Genomic DNA, 15848 nt, shown 5'->3' on the forward strand with positions numbered 1-15848 from the left:
TCCTCCTGCAACTCATGGAAACCGTCCAGGGAAAAGCAGTACGCATGAGATGCTCTTTCCACTAAGCTCACAGCGCTCAGGGCCGTCTGCTTTTCGCTTCCCCGGCTGACGAGCCTCCACTTCTTTTTTTTTCCCCCCCCTCAGCTTATTTTCCCTAGCACGGCCCCCCTCTCCCTCCCTCCGTCCGCCTCCGCCTCCCATTGGGTTGTGATTAGAAGACACAATGTTTCAAGGTCAGGTCTGAGGAGGAGGAGGATTTTGTGGAAAAGTGGCAAGCGCGCAAGAAGGCAGAATGGACTTGTGCTGCTGCGTTTGCCCCGGATCTCCTCGTGGTATGTTTATTTATTTATGTATTTATTTTGCCGTTAGAATCCACTTTAAAGCTCTTGTGTTTTTTTTATGTAGGCCACTGTGTGGTATGACAGCATCTTGCTTATGTTGTGTTTACGTGTGTTCATTGGGCGACGAGCAAAGTGTTTGAGAGAACGAACGGTTTCAGGATGCTGCGCGTCGTCGCACATGTGGGAGCGGTCGCCGACTCCTCCCTTTTGGAGAAGCGAGAGGGAGGGGGGGTGCGGCAGAGCTGCAGATCTGTTCCGATCACATGGCTCGGAGAGCTGCACAGAACTTTTCCGCTTCAAGGCTAGTTTGTGTTGATGTGAGTCAAATGGAGTATTTGAGTCACTTGATTAGGTACACCCACATAAATCTCGTTGGCAACATGTGTGGCCTTTCTACTTTTTTTTTTTAATCAAAGCGATATCCTCCCCCTCACCCCCCCCCCCCAAACAGTAGAAGACACAAATGTTCAAGTTCAAGTCAACTTTATTGTCAAACGTGCTCTATGTGCAACATACAGCACAGATGAAATGTCTTTCCTCTCAACCACAGTAGAGAGAGGAGCCGCTGCGGGTGCCCGTGCCGCCTTAACAGAACTTTTGGGGAGGAATTATTATTATTAGTCACATTTTGAGCTCTTAACACACGCAATTAAAATTTTGCGGGTTACATGTCAACTTTTTTTTATCCTAAAAGAAATTTAAAAATTGGCATTAAATTTCACAATTTTGAAATGATTCCCTCCTTTTTGTGTAAAATTAAGAATATCTAAACCCTTTTTTGATGAGAAACAAAAAATATTTCTTGTTTTTAAAAAAATAGTTTTTTTTCCCCATACTTATCCAAAACAAAGATTTTTAAAATTTAATTTGTTTTATTTTTATCTACATCAAAGAATTTGTTTTGTAAATTTTGGTGTTCAAAATAGACTTTGTTTATTTATTAATTTTTTTTATCCAAGGCAAAAAAATATACAGTATATATTTGCAAATCTTTTTCCAACAAGCTGCCCGTTTTTTCGATTATTTTCTCTGTTATCCTAAACAAGAAAACAAACTGGACGTTTTTGGGGAGGAAAACTTAAAATGGAATTTTCTTTTAAAAAAAGAACACAAACAACAAAAAATCTCAACTTTTAAAATTTTATCATAAATAAAATAAAATGGCCTACAATCAATTTTTTTTTTAAACAAGTCAGCATCATTTCACGTCATGAGGAGCAATAACGCAATAATGTACTTGATGTGACTGCAGCGTGATTTGCATTTTCGCCCGGGCTTTGCTGCCTTTTTGGTCCTTTCATTTGTCAATCATCACAGCAGCACCGCTTATCCACTCAGCTGATTATATTTGTTCTATTTTTAATGCCCAAATATCGTCTTCTCAATGCCTCTAATAGTGATCTTAAATACCGTACCCCCACTATCAACAAGAAGACAAACACTTGGCCCGAATGCTTAAGCGCTAAGTTTGTAAGTCCAACTATTTCTGTGCGTGCCTGTCAGGCGCTTGCATTGTGACAGCGTCTTCTCGGCATCGAGTTTCTTAGAGATGAAAGGAATCCGGGAAATCCGCCCCCGCCATTCCCGTTTGATATGGATTTTACAGTGTGAAAGGGGCTGAAATAGGGGTGAGGAAAAGCATTCTGGCTTCTGTCAGTTTACGAGCTGCAAAGAATTTTTGGAGCGTGATTGCTGTCCTATTGTACCGTAGCATGAGGTTGCAATTTGCGTTTACAGTCGCAGAATAGAGACTCGGAGTGTGGGATGAGGGCGTAAAAGGGGGCGGAGGGTATGGGAAAAAAATGACTCGGGCTCAATGAAGAAAGGATGGAAAAGGGATCGACTTTGGATGATTCTGGAAAGGGAAAGGGAGTGCGGGAAACTTGGTTTGCCTGCTTATCAGGCCTGATCGGTTTATACGTGTGTGTGTGTTTATAAATGTGTATGCATTTATGATTAAAAGACTTGCAGTGAGTGAGTCTGTCCAGCAAGGCCAGCCGAATCACCCGCAGGGGTCTTGTTTATTTTGGTAAAGGGGGGGGGGGAGCGGCAAGGAGGAGGGAGTGTCAGGGGTGACTGATTTCATATATTTGGAAATGCAAGCGGTGGCGTCGCGCTTATCATGTGAAATTCTGAAGTTGTTGACGTGCATCTCGATGCCATGTTGGAATGGCAGAGGAGTGAGTACAGAGGAAAATTCACTCCGGTTCAGTTATAACTCGTTTTTTGTTTAAAGAAAAAAAACATCATTTATTTGCCAAGATATAGAATTTTTTTTTTTGCCTTGCTGCTTGGATTTCTGCAATAGCAGGAGTGAGCACAGGAAAACGTCACCTCCATCTCTACTTTGTAAAGAGTACAAAGTAGGGTGCAGGCAGGTGGTACGCAAAAGGCACTCACCCCCCAAACCCCCCCGCTCCGACTCGTCTCCGTTTTTTAAAGAACAGGTTGAGGATTTTTGTTTGCTCGCGATTGTTCAAGAGCGTTGCGGCGGCGGCGGCGGGTGTGAATGTCTGAGGGAAGCGGTGCAGGAAGCGAGTAGCCTCCACGACTGTAAAAGTTAGTATCTGTCGCTATCATTCAGGACTAAGTGCAGGAGGGAGGGTGAAAGGCGAGAGAGGGAGGGAGGGACGGAGTAAGTGAGAGGGGAGGGAGGTGTGCTCTTGCTACGACTTCTCTCTCTTTGTAAAAAACGACTGGAGGAGTTGACTGCAGCTCGCAAACTTCCCCGATGGCACCACACCCCTAAACCACCCCCCCCACACCCCACCCCTTCCGCTCCCGCTCCCGCTCCACTCCTTCCTTCCTCTCCTCACCTGTCACCCCACACCACCCCCCCTTCCCCGGCCCCCACCCGCTCCCATAATCCGCCGCCGCCGCGTTCGCCTCACTCCAAAGCCAGGCCCGATGCCGGCGATCCCCGATGGAAATTTGTTCCCCTCGCTGGTGGCGGCGGGCCACCTGGTCACCTTGCTGCTGGCGTGGCGCTGGAGGTTGCGCAGGAAGCAAGGTAAGGGTTGTGCCTATTTCAATAGGGGTGGGGGGGGGCGCTTTAAAGTCCAAGGACGGAAACTTTTTCCCTTGAATGCTCACCCTGCTCGCTCGCCTCGGTCTTTGCCACTGTCCTCACTGCTCTCGTATCCCATCTGCGTCACCGCCCCCCCCCCCCCCAATTTGGCCTGTCTCTTGCTCCTCCCTCTGCTTAGTTTTCTGCGGAATGACAGTTGGAGTTAACTCCATGAATGCTGGCAATGCTGGAAGGCGACATCTGGTTTTGGTTTTTGACGCGCGTCAATTCTTCCTTCCTCAGACCAAGGGCGTCTTTGGGTGCATTGATATGACAACCAACGTCTACACGTGATCAATTTACGTTCCGGGAGGCTACTTGTGTCTTGAATTTGAAGGGAACGGTAAAATTGAGTCACGCAACAGAGTTAAGCGTTGTATGTTTGAACACAAAAAAAAGTTCAACCAAATCACATAATTTCCACTAGCGAAAGTCCGCAAGTGTAATGCTAACATATATTGCAAAACGGTTGGCTATGGCGATTATAAACGTGTAAGTTGAGGGGTTCGTTGTTTGTCAGTGGATGGCTCTTCTTTACGAATGACAGATGGAGAGATGGAATCTTTTAATGCAGTTTATTTAAAAAGGAGAAAGAAAAAAAAACGTCTGCACCTCCGAACTGTCATACGAGACTCCTCCTTCCCGGAAACACAAAACACTTTCTAGTTTCCTTAACCAATGGGATAATATCAACATAAACTTGTTTAAACAATTATTAAACGGAATATAACCTAGGTAACTGTAACACAAAAGAATATAATGCTCAAATATAAAATGAAAATACTTAATAATTTAACATAAGCTTACAAACCTTAAATGGAACTGCTACTTCACATACACGGAGCAGCGACACATACAAACACGGTACGTATTCTATGTACGTATTGCAAATTCCAGTTCATGCTAACCTCCAAAAGTGAGTGATGTCATGTACATGTTTTTTTTCTTTTGATTTAACACCAACACAAGCGTTAACTATGTATGCTTTTAAGATTTTCGATTACAAAGGCAACCAAAAAATAAAATGCCAAGAATAAGTTTGAGAGAGATTTTTCAAGAAAATTCTTTGCACAAAATATTTTGAAGGAAGTCCTCTAAAAAAAATTTTTTTTAAACTTTATTCTTGACGTAATTTTTTTTTAAACTCGAATGCCGTACCACTAGTCACATAATTCATGTATTGTGATACGTCATTTACAAAATGTATGGTTGGTTACTCTGCGCAGGTGATTCTGTTGTAGGCATCCCCTTAGTGATTCAAGGGCTCCCTCTAGTGGTACGTGAAGAATCGCAGAAGTAGAAATACAAAAAATGTACGACGTACACCTTTGTAAAATCAACTGCAGGGCTTTTTTTTAACAGTTCAGTTGTATTTAACCTTTAAATGTTCAATTAATCTTCCCGCTCCTAAATCTCCGCGATGCATAATTTCCGTCCGTTTTCCGATTATGAAAACGATAATAGTCATTCCACTTAAAATAGACTTCAAACCGACACATAAGGAGTCAGTACAACTACCTGCTCAACTAGTTTGTAAGTCGCCTTGCCTGGCGTGTTGGATAAACCTGTTTGAAATGTTGCCTCAAAGTAAAGTCGCGACAGAGTTCCTTGTTGTGATCGCCCTGCTGTGAAGGCGGTGGCCATCTTTTTGTGATTGCTTGCCCCGAGAACTGGGCCGGACTCTTTTCCTTTAGCGGTCCCGACGGTAGAGTTGGGTCATAAAATTCTCTGTGAAAGGAAGAGAACGGGACACACCTTTTGGCGAGATAAATACCCGTGCTCCCTTTTGACACGCACACTTGAACGTGAACAATGAGAAATGATTAGCTGCCTCGAACTAGGGCTTGTTATCGAAATTATTTTCTCAAATATAATAAATGAAAAGTAAATGGAAAAATAAACATTAAATTAATTGACGTTTCTTATACTGACATCCTGCTGTTTTGTTCATCCAAAATTGATTTTTATTTTTTTTGCATTCTTGTGGTTGTCCATAACGTTTTGCCGTTTGCGTTTTCGATAAACAACAAAGTGTGCATGTGAGGCGCAGGCATCGTTGTTGTCCACTTGGGGTCGCCATCTTCATGTTCCACATTGTAACATCTGTAACTTGGAGTGAAAGTGGCTTGAAACGGTGCGGTCCGGCCTGGTGAGTGATATGGGTGTCGGCGAATGAAAGTGTAGCGTTGGCTGTATTATGAGCTCGTGTTAGCGGCTAGCTGTTGACTGGCTTCTTGGCGTCCGTTTGAGCCATTGTTTATGTACGTAATGTGTTTATTTTGCTCCCAGTTGTTGAAGTCTTCTCATGTGGCAGCAGCATGGAGCTCATTATCATCATGATCACGATGATTCTGTATCAATAATGACATCTGCTTCCTGGAAGCTGTAGGTTAAAAGCAGATGGCCTTTGACTGCAAAATGACATGCAAATATGAAACCTCAGGGTGAATACTCGGCCTGTTTGCACTGGAGTAGGTATCGGGTGACAGACGACACCAGCGGCCATGTTGATGTCATGTCTGAATTTGATATCTCTTCCAAGCGTGTCCCGCACAGCAACGTGACTCTTCTCTACAGTAATTATTAACTCATTCACTGCCAAAGACGTTTTTAAACGTCTTTTCAGACTTGGTCCAGAATTGGCTGGTACTGAATGAGTTAATAAGGATCATCTGCTTCTTATCGTCACCATTATCAGTGGGGTGAATTTGATCGTTGTAATTAAAGTTTGAGCCCAAGGTGCCTTTGACCGAGTTGGAAGGCACGCGGCGGCGTTTTAAAAAAAGCTCGGAAAGTTCCACGGCAGGCGGCGAACTTGACACTGGCGGTTGGCGGCCGCACTATCCTGGAAACAAAGAAGTCGTAACACAAGATTCTCCTGCAAACTTTTCTCGAGAAGCCTTCGAGACTTTTACAGCTTTCATATATCGTCCAGCCGCAACGTAGTCCATTAAAGGCCGCTTCCATTTGGTGGCGAGCCACACCCAAAACTGCAGTGCATTTTATATTCCGTGCCGCAGTGACTCACTCTGCTGTCTCCTTTCACTCAAATCAGACTTCACAATGGGAGAGCCGCTCTCGTGTGATGCACCCGAACAAGAAGATTGCTATAGAAGAATGTTTCCTTCTTGGTAGCTTTACTTAAAAATAAATAAATAAAAATTATACCCCCATAGCTTTTTTCAGTTGGCAACATCAAACTTAGATGGCATGTCTGTCATGATCAGACCCACAAAAAAGTCCCCAGCACCCATCCCACACAGGAAGTCTGCCACGGTGGTTTGGCCATTTAAAAAAAAAAAAAACATTTTGCCAACTAAGTGCTGTCTTTTGAAACTTCAGCACACATAGCCTGTTTCATTGCGCAACATGAAAGTTGGTGCAAATGACTCATCAGGAGACCCACAAAAAAAAAAAGTCTCATGAAGATCTGCCCCATAAGACACAAGTCTGGCATTTATAGTTTGAAGTGGCCTTTACGAAGATAATTGAAAACACGCCGTAAAACTGAATTCGGTTTTCCTGAACAATTTACTGTGTCGTCAACACCCCGAGAATGCCCGGCATGATACTTTGCGGCGGTCCACGACCACACATTTCTGTATGTGCCCGCTTGTAGAGAATAACTACAGACAAACGGTTCCTTTCAAGAATCCGTCCCACATCTTACGTCTGCAAATTTCTCCTTCGCAAGCTGTGAAGGACATGAATGGTTGGGCACTCTTGCACGCAAGACAAGAATACTTCAGCTTCAGCGCGCGTGCGTGTGTGGATTATTTATGACGCACAGCTGTTGTAAACATGGCCGAGGTGAGGCTTAATGTGCACTCTGTACTGTAAGTGTTTCCCAACTGGTGGCCCTAAATCGGCCTGGGTGCGTCAAATAATTACTCACAAAAGTTTTCTTTTTGTTTAAACAATGCATCGTTAGCATTTTTTTTTGTTGGTTTGTAGTCTCAGTCAGTGCCAAAAAAAAAAAAAAACAATCGTAACGACAAAAAATGTGACAATGTACAAGACATTTTCTATAGGTATGGTGAAATTACATTTTTATTGGGTGAATGCAATGACATCAAATCTATTTTTGAAAAAAGGTGTAAAATTTAGCCAAACAAGATTTGTAGAATACCTTGAAATATTGATACTTTTAGCATCTTACAGCAAGATAAAACTTTAATATATTTGTTGAAAAAAAGTGTGTAAGTGTGTGACTGCTTTGGCAAGAAGAAACTTGGACTTCTATTACAAGTTATTTACGACGATGGTGTCCCCCACCCTATGCAGTGTGTGTGTGTGTGTGTTTCTGTGCCCTCAGTATGTGTGTGCGTTTAATTGGAGCTTTGGGGTGGGTTATGCAAGTGTTGGGCGGTGCAGATGCAAAAAAAAAAAAAAACCGAGGGAGGGGGGGAAGTCTAGGACGCGTGCACGCGGCTGTGCGTAAAAAGCAGTTTTTTACGCGCGGCCATTGAACGCACCAGCGGGAGTGGGTTGGATTTAGTGCAATCCGAGACGACAATATCAACTCCTCCATGTAGCTCGACTAGAGACAAAAGTTGGTTTCAAAATAATCCACACGGGGTTTATTTTTCTTCCTCCATCGATGGCCAGCAGCATTAAGGCTCGTGTGGAAGACGGCGGCGCGGAGGAGCGCGTCTTCGCTTACCGCACGATGAATTATATCCACGAGATGAGGTGCGAGGAAGTTGGCTCGCACCTCTACAGCCGCATGTGCTGCGCAGGTACGTTTGCGCGTGCGCGCGCCGATTTCCCCCCGCAGGCGTATTTGATCAGGGGAAGAGGGAAGGCGGAGTTAGAATCGGCGCACGCATGCGCACTGTGCGTTGTTGTTTTGGTGGTTTGCATTTTGGGTAACGACGGTAAATCGCGGTTGCGTGGTGAAAAGTGGCAATTCAAGCTGGCAACTTCATGTGAGATCGATAGCTCATGTCTTGTTACAATTCAAATAATGAGGTCAGCTGGAAATAGTAATTCAAACCCAAGTAAAGTGGAAACAAATGCTTGCCCTAATTACGTTGGTTAATAGCAAGTTTTAATCAGCCTTGTGTCCCTAAAAGTAGTTTTGGTGCTAATTTCTAAAACGTCTAGACTTTTTTTCCTAGCACATTGGGTTTCTCAGATTTTTATTTTATTTTTTAGTTTGACCTATCAAAGGTTTACGGATTTTACCATGCATTATTGGATTGGATTGGATAAACTTAATTGTAAAATGTACTGTATGTGTAACATACAGCGCAGATGAAATTTCATCATTATAATTCATAGCTATAAAAGTTTCCGGAAAAAAAAGTCACCTGTTGCTGAACACAACCATTCATAAATATTCCTAAATGAATTTTATTTCTATATTCCATATTGTTTAATTTTTTTTAATGTATATCATTTTTTAGCCTGGCCAGCACAAGATGGCTGATTCATTGTGTTCTATTGCGATGTCATTGTGTTGACGTCACAAACGTGTGCATTCGGTATTCAACATCGCAGAGTTTAGTTTCGTATCTGGAAACTGTTCGAGCTACAAAGTGGTGTACTTCTGAGGAAACGGAGAGGCATATGTTTTCACTGCGTTACCGTGACTACCGCTCAAACTAAAATGCCCCCGTTCCTCCCCTTTTTCCAACCTCCTGTGTCATTGCAGCCTGTTGCCCCTAGAGGGAGACAAAAACGGCACCGAAAAGCGTGTTAACCCAGCGAGTTAATTTTCACCCGCAAATGTCTTATGTGTAATATTTACAAGGGAGTACATTCCACAGTGTTGAACAGTAACAGAGCTACTATTACTGCGGCAGTTGAATGTCAACTTGGCACCGGCCCATAATGCTGCGGGCCCTGATGGTTCCTGGTGCAGCTTTGCGTTCTTGTTTCTGTGATTGGTATGCATGCTTTTGCTTGCACACTTTTTTTTTTAACATGGTGGAAATGAAATCAACAAGTGGTGGCTCCCCTAATCCGTGAAAAGAAGGTACGGAAGGGTGGGCTTGTGGGCGGGCGGGCGCGCCCTCCTCTAGAATGCAGATGCATGGCAGTCGGCGAAAACCAAAAGCATACATGGCAGCCGAGAAGACATATTCTATTAATTTCATTTGAATTTGCGGAAAGAGTCACAGAAATCATTCATGGGCAGTAGTCATCTTTTGTCTGCATGTTGCTAGTCGGTGAGTTTTCGGGGGCTTTAGTCTTTTGAGGTTGATCTTTCGGATTTATTTTTGAAGAGTCTTTTGCGGTATGTCCTGAAGTGGGGGCTTTAAAGTGAGGCTTTAAAGAAGGTCTTGGTTGCTTTTTTAGAATAGTTTTGACGGTCTTTGAAATTGGTCTTTGTTTGATTTCCAAGGTGGGTTTTAAGGGAATCTTGATGAAGTGTCTTAGAAGTTGGTCTTCAGAGGTCTTTAAGCAGGGTGGTTGTTGGAAATGGGCCTTTTAACTCATTCACTCCCAAAGACGTTTTTAAACGTCTTTTCAGACTTGGTCTATAATTGGCTGGTATTGAATTAATGTGGATCTTTGAGGCTTGGACTTTGAGATGGACCCTACATATATTAGGACTGTCTTTGGTGTAGATATTTAACTTTTCTTTGGTATTTTTTTTTCCGGGTGTGCCTTCACGGTGGGTCGGGGGTCGATTGAAGGAGGCGGAAGCACCTGAAGCCCTCTTGCTCCTCTTGTCCTGACAAGCCTCCTCCCTGAGGAAGAATCCCAGGAATCCTTTCCAACAGTGAAATCTGCCTTGCAGGAATTTATGGGACGGAGATGAGTCAATGTTAATTTTTGTTGTTGTTTCGTTTTGCTTTGTTAAATTCTCCCAATCGACCTTGGTCATTGACATGTTGCTAACGGTTGAAGATGAAACTCAATGGCTGCCCTGTTTGATTTGTTTTGAGCACCTTAAAACAGAAGCTTTCATAAAAGACTGGCAACGATCCAACAGAAACAGAGTATTCCAGGTGTTACTGGAATACTTTAGTCCTTTCTGATTCAAATATATATATATTAATATTTTTTTTGTATGTGTGATGATGAAGAATGACCTTGTTCCTTGACACACGGCCATCATGTGCTCTTTGCAGCAGCCCGAAGCGGTCTTGGAACATGTACCGCCCACACAGAGTTTGGGTTCTGTTCACCGTTTCCATTGTGAACAAAGAGCTGATTATCTTGAATGATTTCCCCATGTGACCCATTCATTCACTTTGTGATGTGGGTATCATGAGGTAAAACGGAACATTTTGAATGCGAAACCGATTTTGCTCCCCATTAGTTACAAGCTAGCTAGCTAGCTAGCTAGCTCGTGCAGCTAACTCCTGTCCTTCAGCGATGCAACATCAAGGCACTCATTTGCGACTCCATGGCAGCAAATAAGATACACTTCTGACAAAAGGACATACAATTTTATGAAGTTGTTCGGGGAGAAAGATAATCAAAGTCATCATGTGACAAACACTTGTTATGTCTTGGGTGGTCTGCGCGGAGAGGGAGTTTTGTTGTTGTATCAGGGTGTGATCGCACCTTTACCATACTGGTCCAGTAAGGAGATTCTCTTCTTTGCCTTTCCCTCTCGTGTTGCCTTTTGAGTGACATGGTCGCCCGCGGGCACGCTTTGTTACGCGCGTGGGGAACAGAAAGCGTGGCGGCGCACGAAGGGTGGGGGTGAGGAAGTCGACGACGGACGGAGCAAACTGACTCTGACGCAGCAGGCAGTCTCTTTTCAAACTAGTTAAAGGTAGTCGTCGTTCTCTGGTCGGGGATTTGTCTTCACAATGGAGACCAGAACGCGACAGTATTCGTCGGACAGTTTGAGCAGCGATGGCGTGTTCATCGAGGACTCGCCTTACCAGGGCATGCTCAAGCCCATGGACTCCAGGAAAGGTAGCCCGGGGGTTGAACTTGCATTTCTGGAGAGGTTGTGGAAGCGGAATGAAGTCTGTGTTTGCCGTATGTTGATGGTGATGGTGGTGATGGTGGTGATGGGGATGATGGTGATGGGCTTCGAACAGGCCACTCCCCTTGAAATGTCGTGACCTTTGATGATAAACCTGAAGAGGGACTTTTAAAGTCATTCTGAAAGAGCACCCTGATGTTTATATATTTTTATTATTTCATTTTAATTTCAATGTGTGTGTTTTTTAATACCCAAAATATTGCATCTACTGTCGATGTTCTGTCATTTTTTGCAGTCGTTCTCAAAACAATTCAAAACAATCAATATATTGTGTACACATTAAGTGTATGACATTTTTTAAAATTATTTGGATATGTTTTATAATTATCATTAATACAGTACTGTTAAATTAAATATCCTCCCGCCATCATTATCTACATCGCCTGACCTCTGTCAGAGGAATATTTCAATTTATTTTTCAAAATATAAAGAAGAAAAAAACTTTGAGAATTTTCATATGATACAAAAAGAAAAATCATAATCAATTAATACAGTTTCTCTACGGTGTGATGTGAAAATCTACATTTTTTAATTTTTAATTCAGTGAATTTGAACAAATGCATTATAATCATGTGTATGATTCTGGAAAACCACAAATTTTGCCATTTTCACTGATTGATGGTAACAATGTTCAGCTTCTACTTCACTCAAAATGAATTTGAAGAAACATTTTTTTAACATTAAAACTTGTGTTGCATCATTCGGCAGCGTGCCTCCGTTAAGTAATCCTATTGCGTTTTTTGTTTGTTTGTTTGTTTGTTTGTTTGTTTTTGTTGTGCAACTCGTGTCTCTTTTTGTCGTTTCGCGCCTCCGTTATAAAAAACACGTCGAATTTTCTTCGCACATGGGCTGAAGTTGAACTTGTGTGTCTATGATGTCCTGATGCTGAGGAATGTGTGCAGGAACAATCCTGCATGGTGAAACATGTTCCTGTACATGGAATGATACGAAGCATGACTGACGTTATTTCAGTGTCTTTTAGTCTTGCAACCTCCTCTGTTTTAATCTCGTTTGCTAAATAATGACCGTGCCATATTTCTAAAACAGTTCACATTTTTTTAAATAATAAGAACATGCTGAGGATCAAGATTTGATTTTTTTAAAACATACTTTCAGTTTAGCTCTGCTTACCTTTGACACGATAGCAGTGGCATTACGCTGCGGGTGTCTCTGCACGCTCGTGCCTTAAACGGTGTTTCAATTGCTTGAAAGTGGCTCTGGATCTTGGGCCACCCAAGCCCGACCGTTTTATGGGAAGAGAAACTCGACGTGGTGGCGGTTACTATGTAAAATGAGCTGACTTGTGATGTCATCATTTGTGAAAACTGAGAGAGTCTTGCTTTGACACATTTTCGATAAAATGTATTCATTGGTCATTGATTCACTGACTTGTCCTGCTGACAAACAACAATACAGTAGTGTCTTTTGAACACAAACATATATTTTTTCTCTCCCTTCCTCAGACGAGCGCGACCGAGTTCAGAAGAAGACCTTCACCAAATGGGTCAACAAGCATCTGGTGAAGGTACAAGACACTGACGCATGCTTTCACTCGCCTGCTTGTTTTTAAGAGGGATGGCTCGATAGCAAAGGGCTAATCTGTGATGCATCTCTTATCGAAAGACACAACACGTGGCTTTGACGTCTCACTACCGGGTCACACGAAAGCGTTATTTTTTCTCCTTGGTGGGTCGTTATGAGTCGAAATCAATGATTTCACTGTCATTGAAAGTCTTGTGACATACAAGCCACAAGAGCAACAACATGGGCCGCAAGGACGAGGTCACGTTTTCCCATAGCAAAAGAAACTCAAGCAAAAAAAATCAATTTTCCAGTCTGCCAGCATAAGTCTGAGTTGTCCCGGCTGCAGCGATGTTGGTTATTATGCGAAGGAAGCTAAAATGAACCAAGCGGACTGCCGCGGCTCGCCATGACCATCCTGCGATAGCATCGGGCTAACAAACATGAAAATGAAGCGTGCGGGTTTGGCCAGGATGTGTTGTTGCTGTTGTGTGTTCTGAATAGTCTGCATCTATGGAAACGTGGCCATGCAGGGGCTGACTCATTCTCATTCTTTTTTTTTTTTTAAGCATCCTTCCGTTGGGGTACAATTTGAAAATCAGTGGTACAAGTGGCACCACCCCTCCCCATTTCGTTGTTGTGAGCCTGACAACTTTTCCCCATTGTCGAAGCTTCAGAGGAATTTTTCGGCTACAGCGTCCCAATAGATGAAAATGCAAAATGTAATTGCGAATGGGCTTTATTTGCTATAGGAGGCTTTATTTCCAATATGATATCACAAACAAATTCAAGGTAATGTTATTTTACTATAATGTTGCCTTGAAATGCCTGCTTTTAACCAGTGACAAGTTAGCTTGTCTCGAATTAGTGAGTTAATAGCTAAGACTTGCTGCTGCTGCGGATAATTAGCTAGCTAGCTAGCTAGCTTGGCTCAGTTCATTTCCTCTTATTTCACAAAACTAAGAGCAGAGCAGCAGCTACCTCTGAGAAATTGGTAAAAAGAAAAAAAAAGCAAAGGTTAATGAAGAAGGAATATTCTATTTAATTTCTAGGTTTACCAATAGCTAGCTATGAAGCGCGTTCATCTATCCAAAAAATGAGGGGTCAAAATCTGTTGGTCAGCTTCTATATTCTTTTCCGTAGTCTTGTATTCTGATTCCCCACCCCCATCACTCTGTTTTCCACACCATCCACCCCCCCCCCCCCCACCCCCTTTCCATCAGCACTGGAAGGCTGAGGTAGGTTCTTCTTGATTGGTCCCCAAAATATTTGCTAAATGCTAAATGAATGGAGTGCAGTGCAGTGCTGAAACCGTCTGTCAGTGTGTCTTCCCCATTGCAAATCCTTCCACCTGGCTGTCTCTCATGTTGTGGCCCATATGGACAATTTAGTCTATTGTGAGCCTCACATCTTTTTTTTGGGGGGTGTTAATAGGCATGCAAACCCAGAACCTCTCAACTGCGTGGCAGATGTACTAACCACTCCGCACCGTGCTGCCGTTAATTTACAATAAAATTAATTGTACCTTTTCTTTAGGCCCAGCGACACGTCAGCGACCTGTATGAGGACCTGCGCGATGGCCACAACCTCATTTCCCTGCTGGAGGTTCTCTCCGGAGAGACCCTGGTGAGTGACCTTTGACCCTTCAACCCACCCTCACCTTCCCGTCTAGACCCTCCCTTCCTGCCTCCTCCTTCGCTTCTTGTGCTGTCTACTACTGTTGTTGTTGTACTGTTATGTGGCATGTTTTGATTCTCCTGTTAGACTAATTTTCATTCTTGGCCACCATCTTCTCGACTCATTTTTTTTGGGGGGGGTGGCCTCTAACTATCTTACGCCCCTCCCCCCCACTCCCATCCCTCCTCATCCTCCTCCCTGTGATGCTCTTGCCGTGCTAGCCGAGGGAACGTGACCTAGTGAGGAACGTGCGCTTGGTGAGTGCTGCCTGCACCGCTGGCTCTGCCATGTCATGTGTCAATGCACGAACCACAAACCCCTCAAAACCCCAAATTGACATGTGCTCTTCTTTTTTCACCTTTTTGTTTGGTGGTGTGCCGTGCGATTTTTCGAACTGAAAAAAAAAAAAAGAAAAATCCTCGGCTCAATAAAGTCTGGGAATCACTGCTGTATATGACAGTATCAATATTGAAAAGTACTTTTGTGTTTTAGATTTTTTTTTTAATAAATAATTGGTTTTATTTGCATTTTTTATTCTATATATGTATATATATTTTTTATTGAACTTCATTACAAACAACTAATAATAATAACAGTAGAAGTATAACATGATTGTGATGGCCTGAAATCAAATCCCTTCTTTCAGCAACGTAGTCATTAGCAGCTAAAGCTACATTACGATGACTTCATTGAAGAATAAAACAAAAACATATTTGATTCGTCGCTTAGATATTTTTCTGCACATCCCATAATATACCATGTTGCAGCTGAATTATTTTGATTGACAGATGTGCATTACATACATGTCTCTACACCAGTACAAGTAATTCGGTCCTTTGATATTTTTGACCGACGCATGATTATAAACTGACGGAGCTCGGTCACATGTACTCTCATGTGGATCTGACGCTAGGTCACATGTGACCTGGCACCTTTGTCCAATGCGTTTATCACCATTGGCCATTTTTCCCCCCCTCCAAATATTTGTATGCTTTGATTTCTTTCAGCCTCGGGAAAAGGGCCGCATGCGTTTCCACAAGCTCCAGAATGTTCAGATTGCGCTGGACTTCCTCAAGCGCAGACAGGTCGGCAAAGAATTCTCATCCGAATATCACGTATACCTTCATTTGTCTCCAAAACTAAACTCATCCAACTTTTTCAGGTCAAATTGGTCAACATCAGGAATGACGACATCGCCGACGGAAACCCCAAGCTGACCCTCGGGCTCATATGGACCATCATCCTGCACTTCCAGGTACTCGTTGGACGGGATTCAAACTATGTGCTT

The 15848-nt window shown here is 43.0% G+C and overlaps 1 protein-coding gene across 30 annotated transcripts in view; it reads left to right on the forward strand.

Annotated features, from left to right (window-relative positions):
- The window catches only part of pleca (plectin a), a 69144-nt gene that overhangs the window by 25990 nt on the left and 27306 nt on the right, over window positions 1-15848 (forward strand). For 9 of the 30 annotated variants that reach the window (XM_052072483.1, XM_052072474.1, XM_052072478.1 and 6 more), the window contains 6 exons: window positions 12826-12887; window positions 14107-14121; window positions 14420-14509; window positions 14782-14817; window positions 15568-15645; window positions 15723-15815. In XM_052072483.1, the coding sequence (XP_051928443.1) occupies window positions 12826-12887; window positions 14107-14121; window positions 14420-14509; window positions 14782-14817; window positions 15568-15645; window positions 15723-15815 (374 nt within the window). Of the gene's footprint in view, window positions 1-50; window positions 333-3198; window positions 3352-7875; window positions 8148-11111; window positions 11290-12825; window positions 12888-14106; window positions 14122-14419; window positions 14510-14781; window positions 14818-15567; window positions 15646-15722; window positions 15816-15848 lie in introns of those variants that run through there. The other 21 variants (XM_052072477.1, XM_052072487.1, XM_052072502.1 and 18 more) reach the window with 13 other exon arrangements.

The sequence above is a fragment of the Hippocampus zosterae genome, chromosome 7, assembly GCF_025434085.1.
Source record: "Hippocampus zosterae strain Florida chromosome 7, ASM2543408v3, whole genome shotgun sequence".
In the NCBI taxonomy this organism is placed as follows: domain Eukaryota; kingdom Metazoa; phylum Chordata; class Actinopteri; order Syngnathiformes; family Syngnathidae; genus Hippocampus; species Hippocampus zosterae.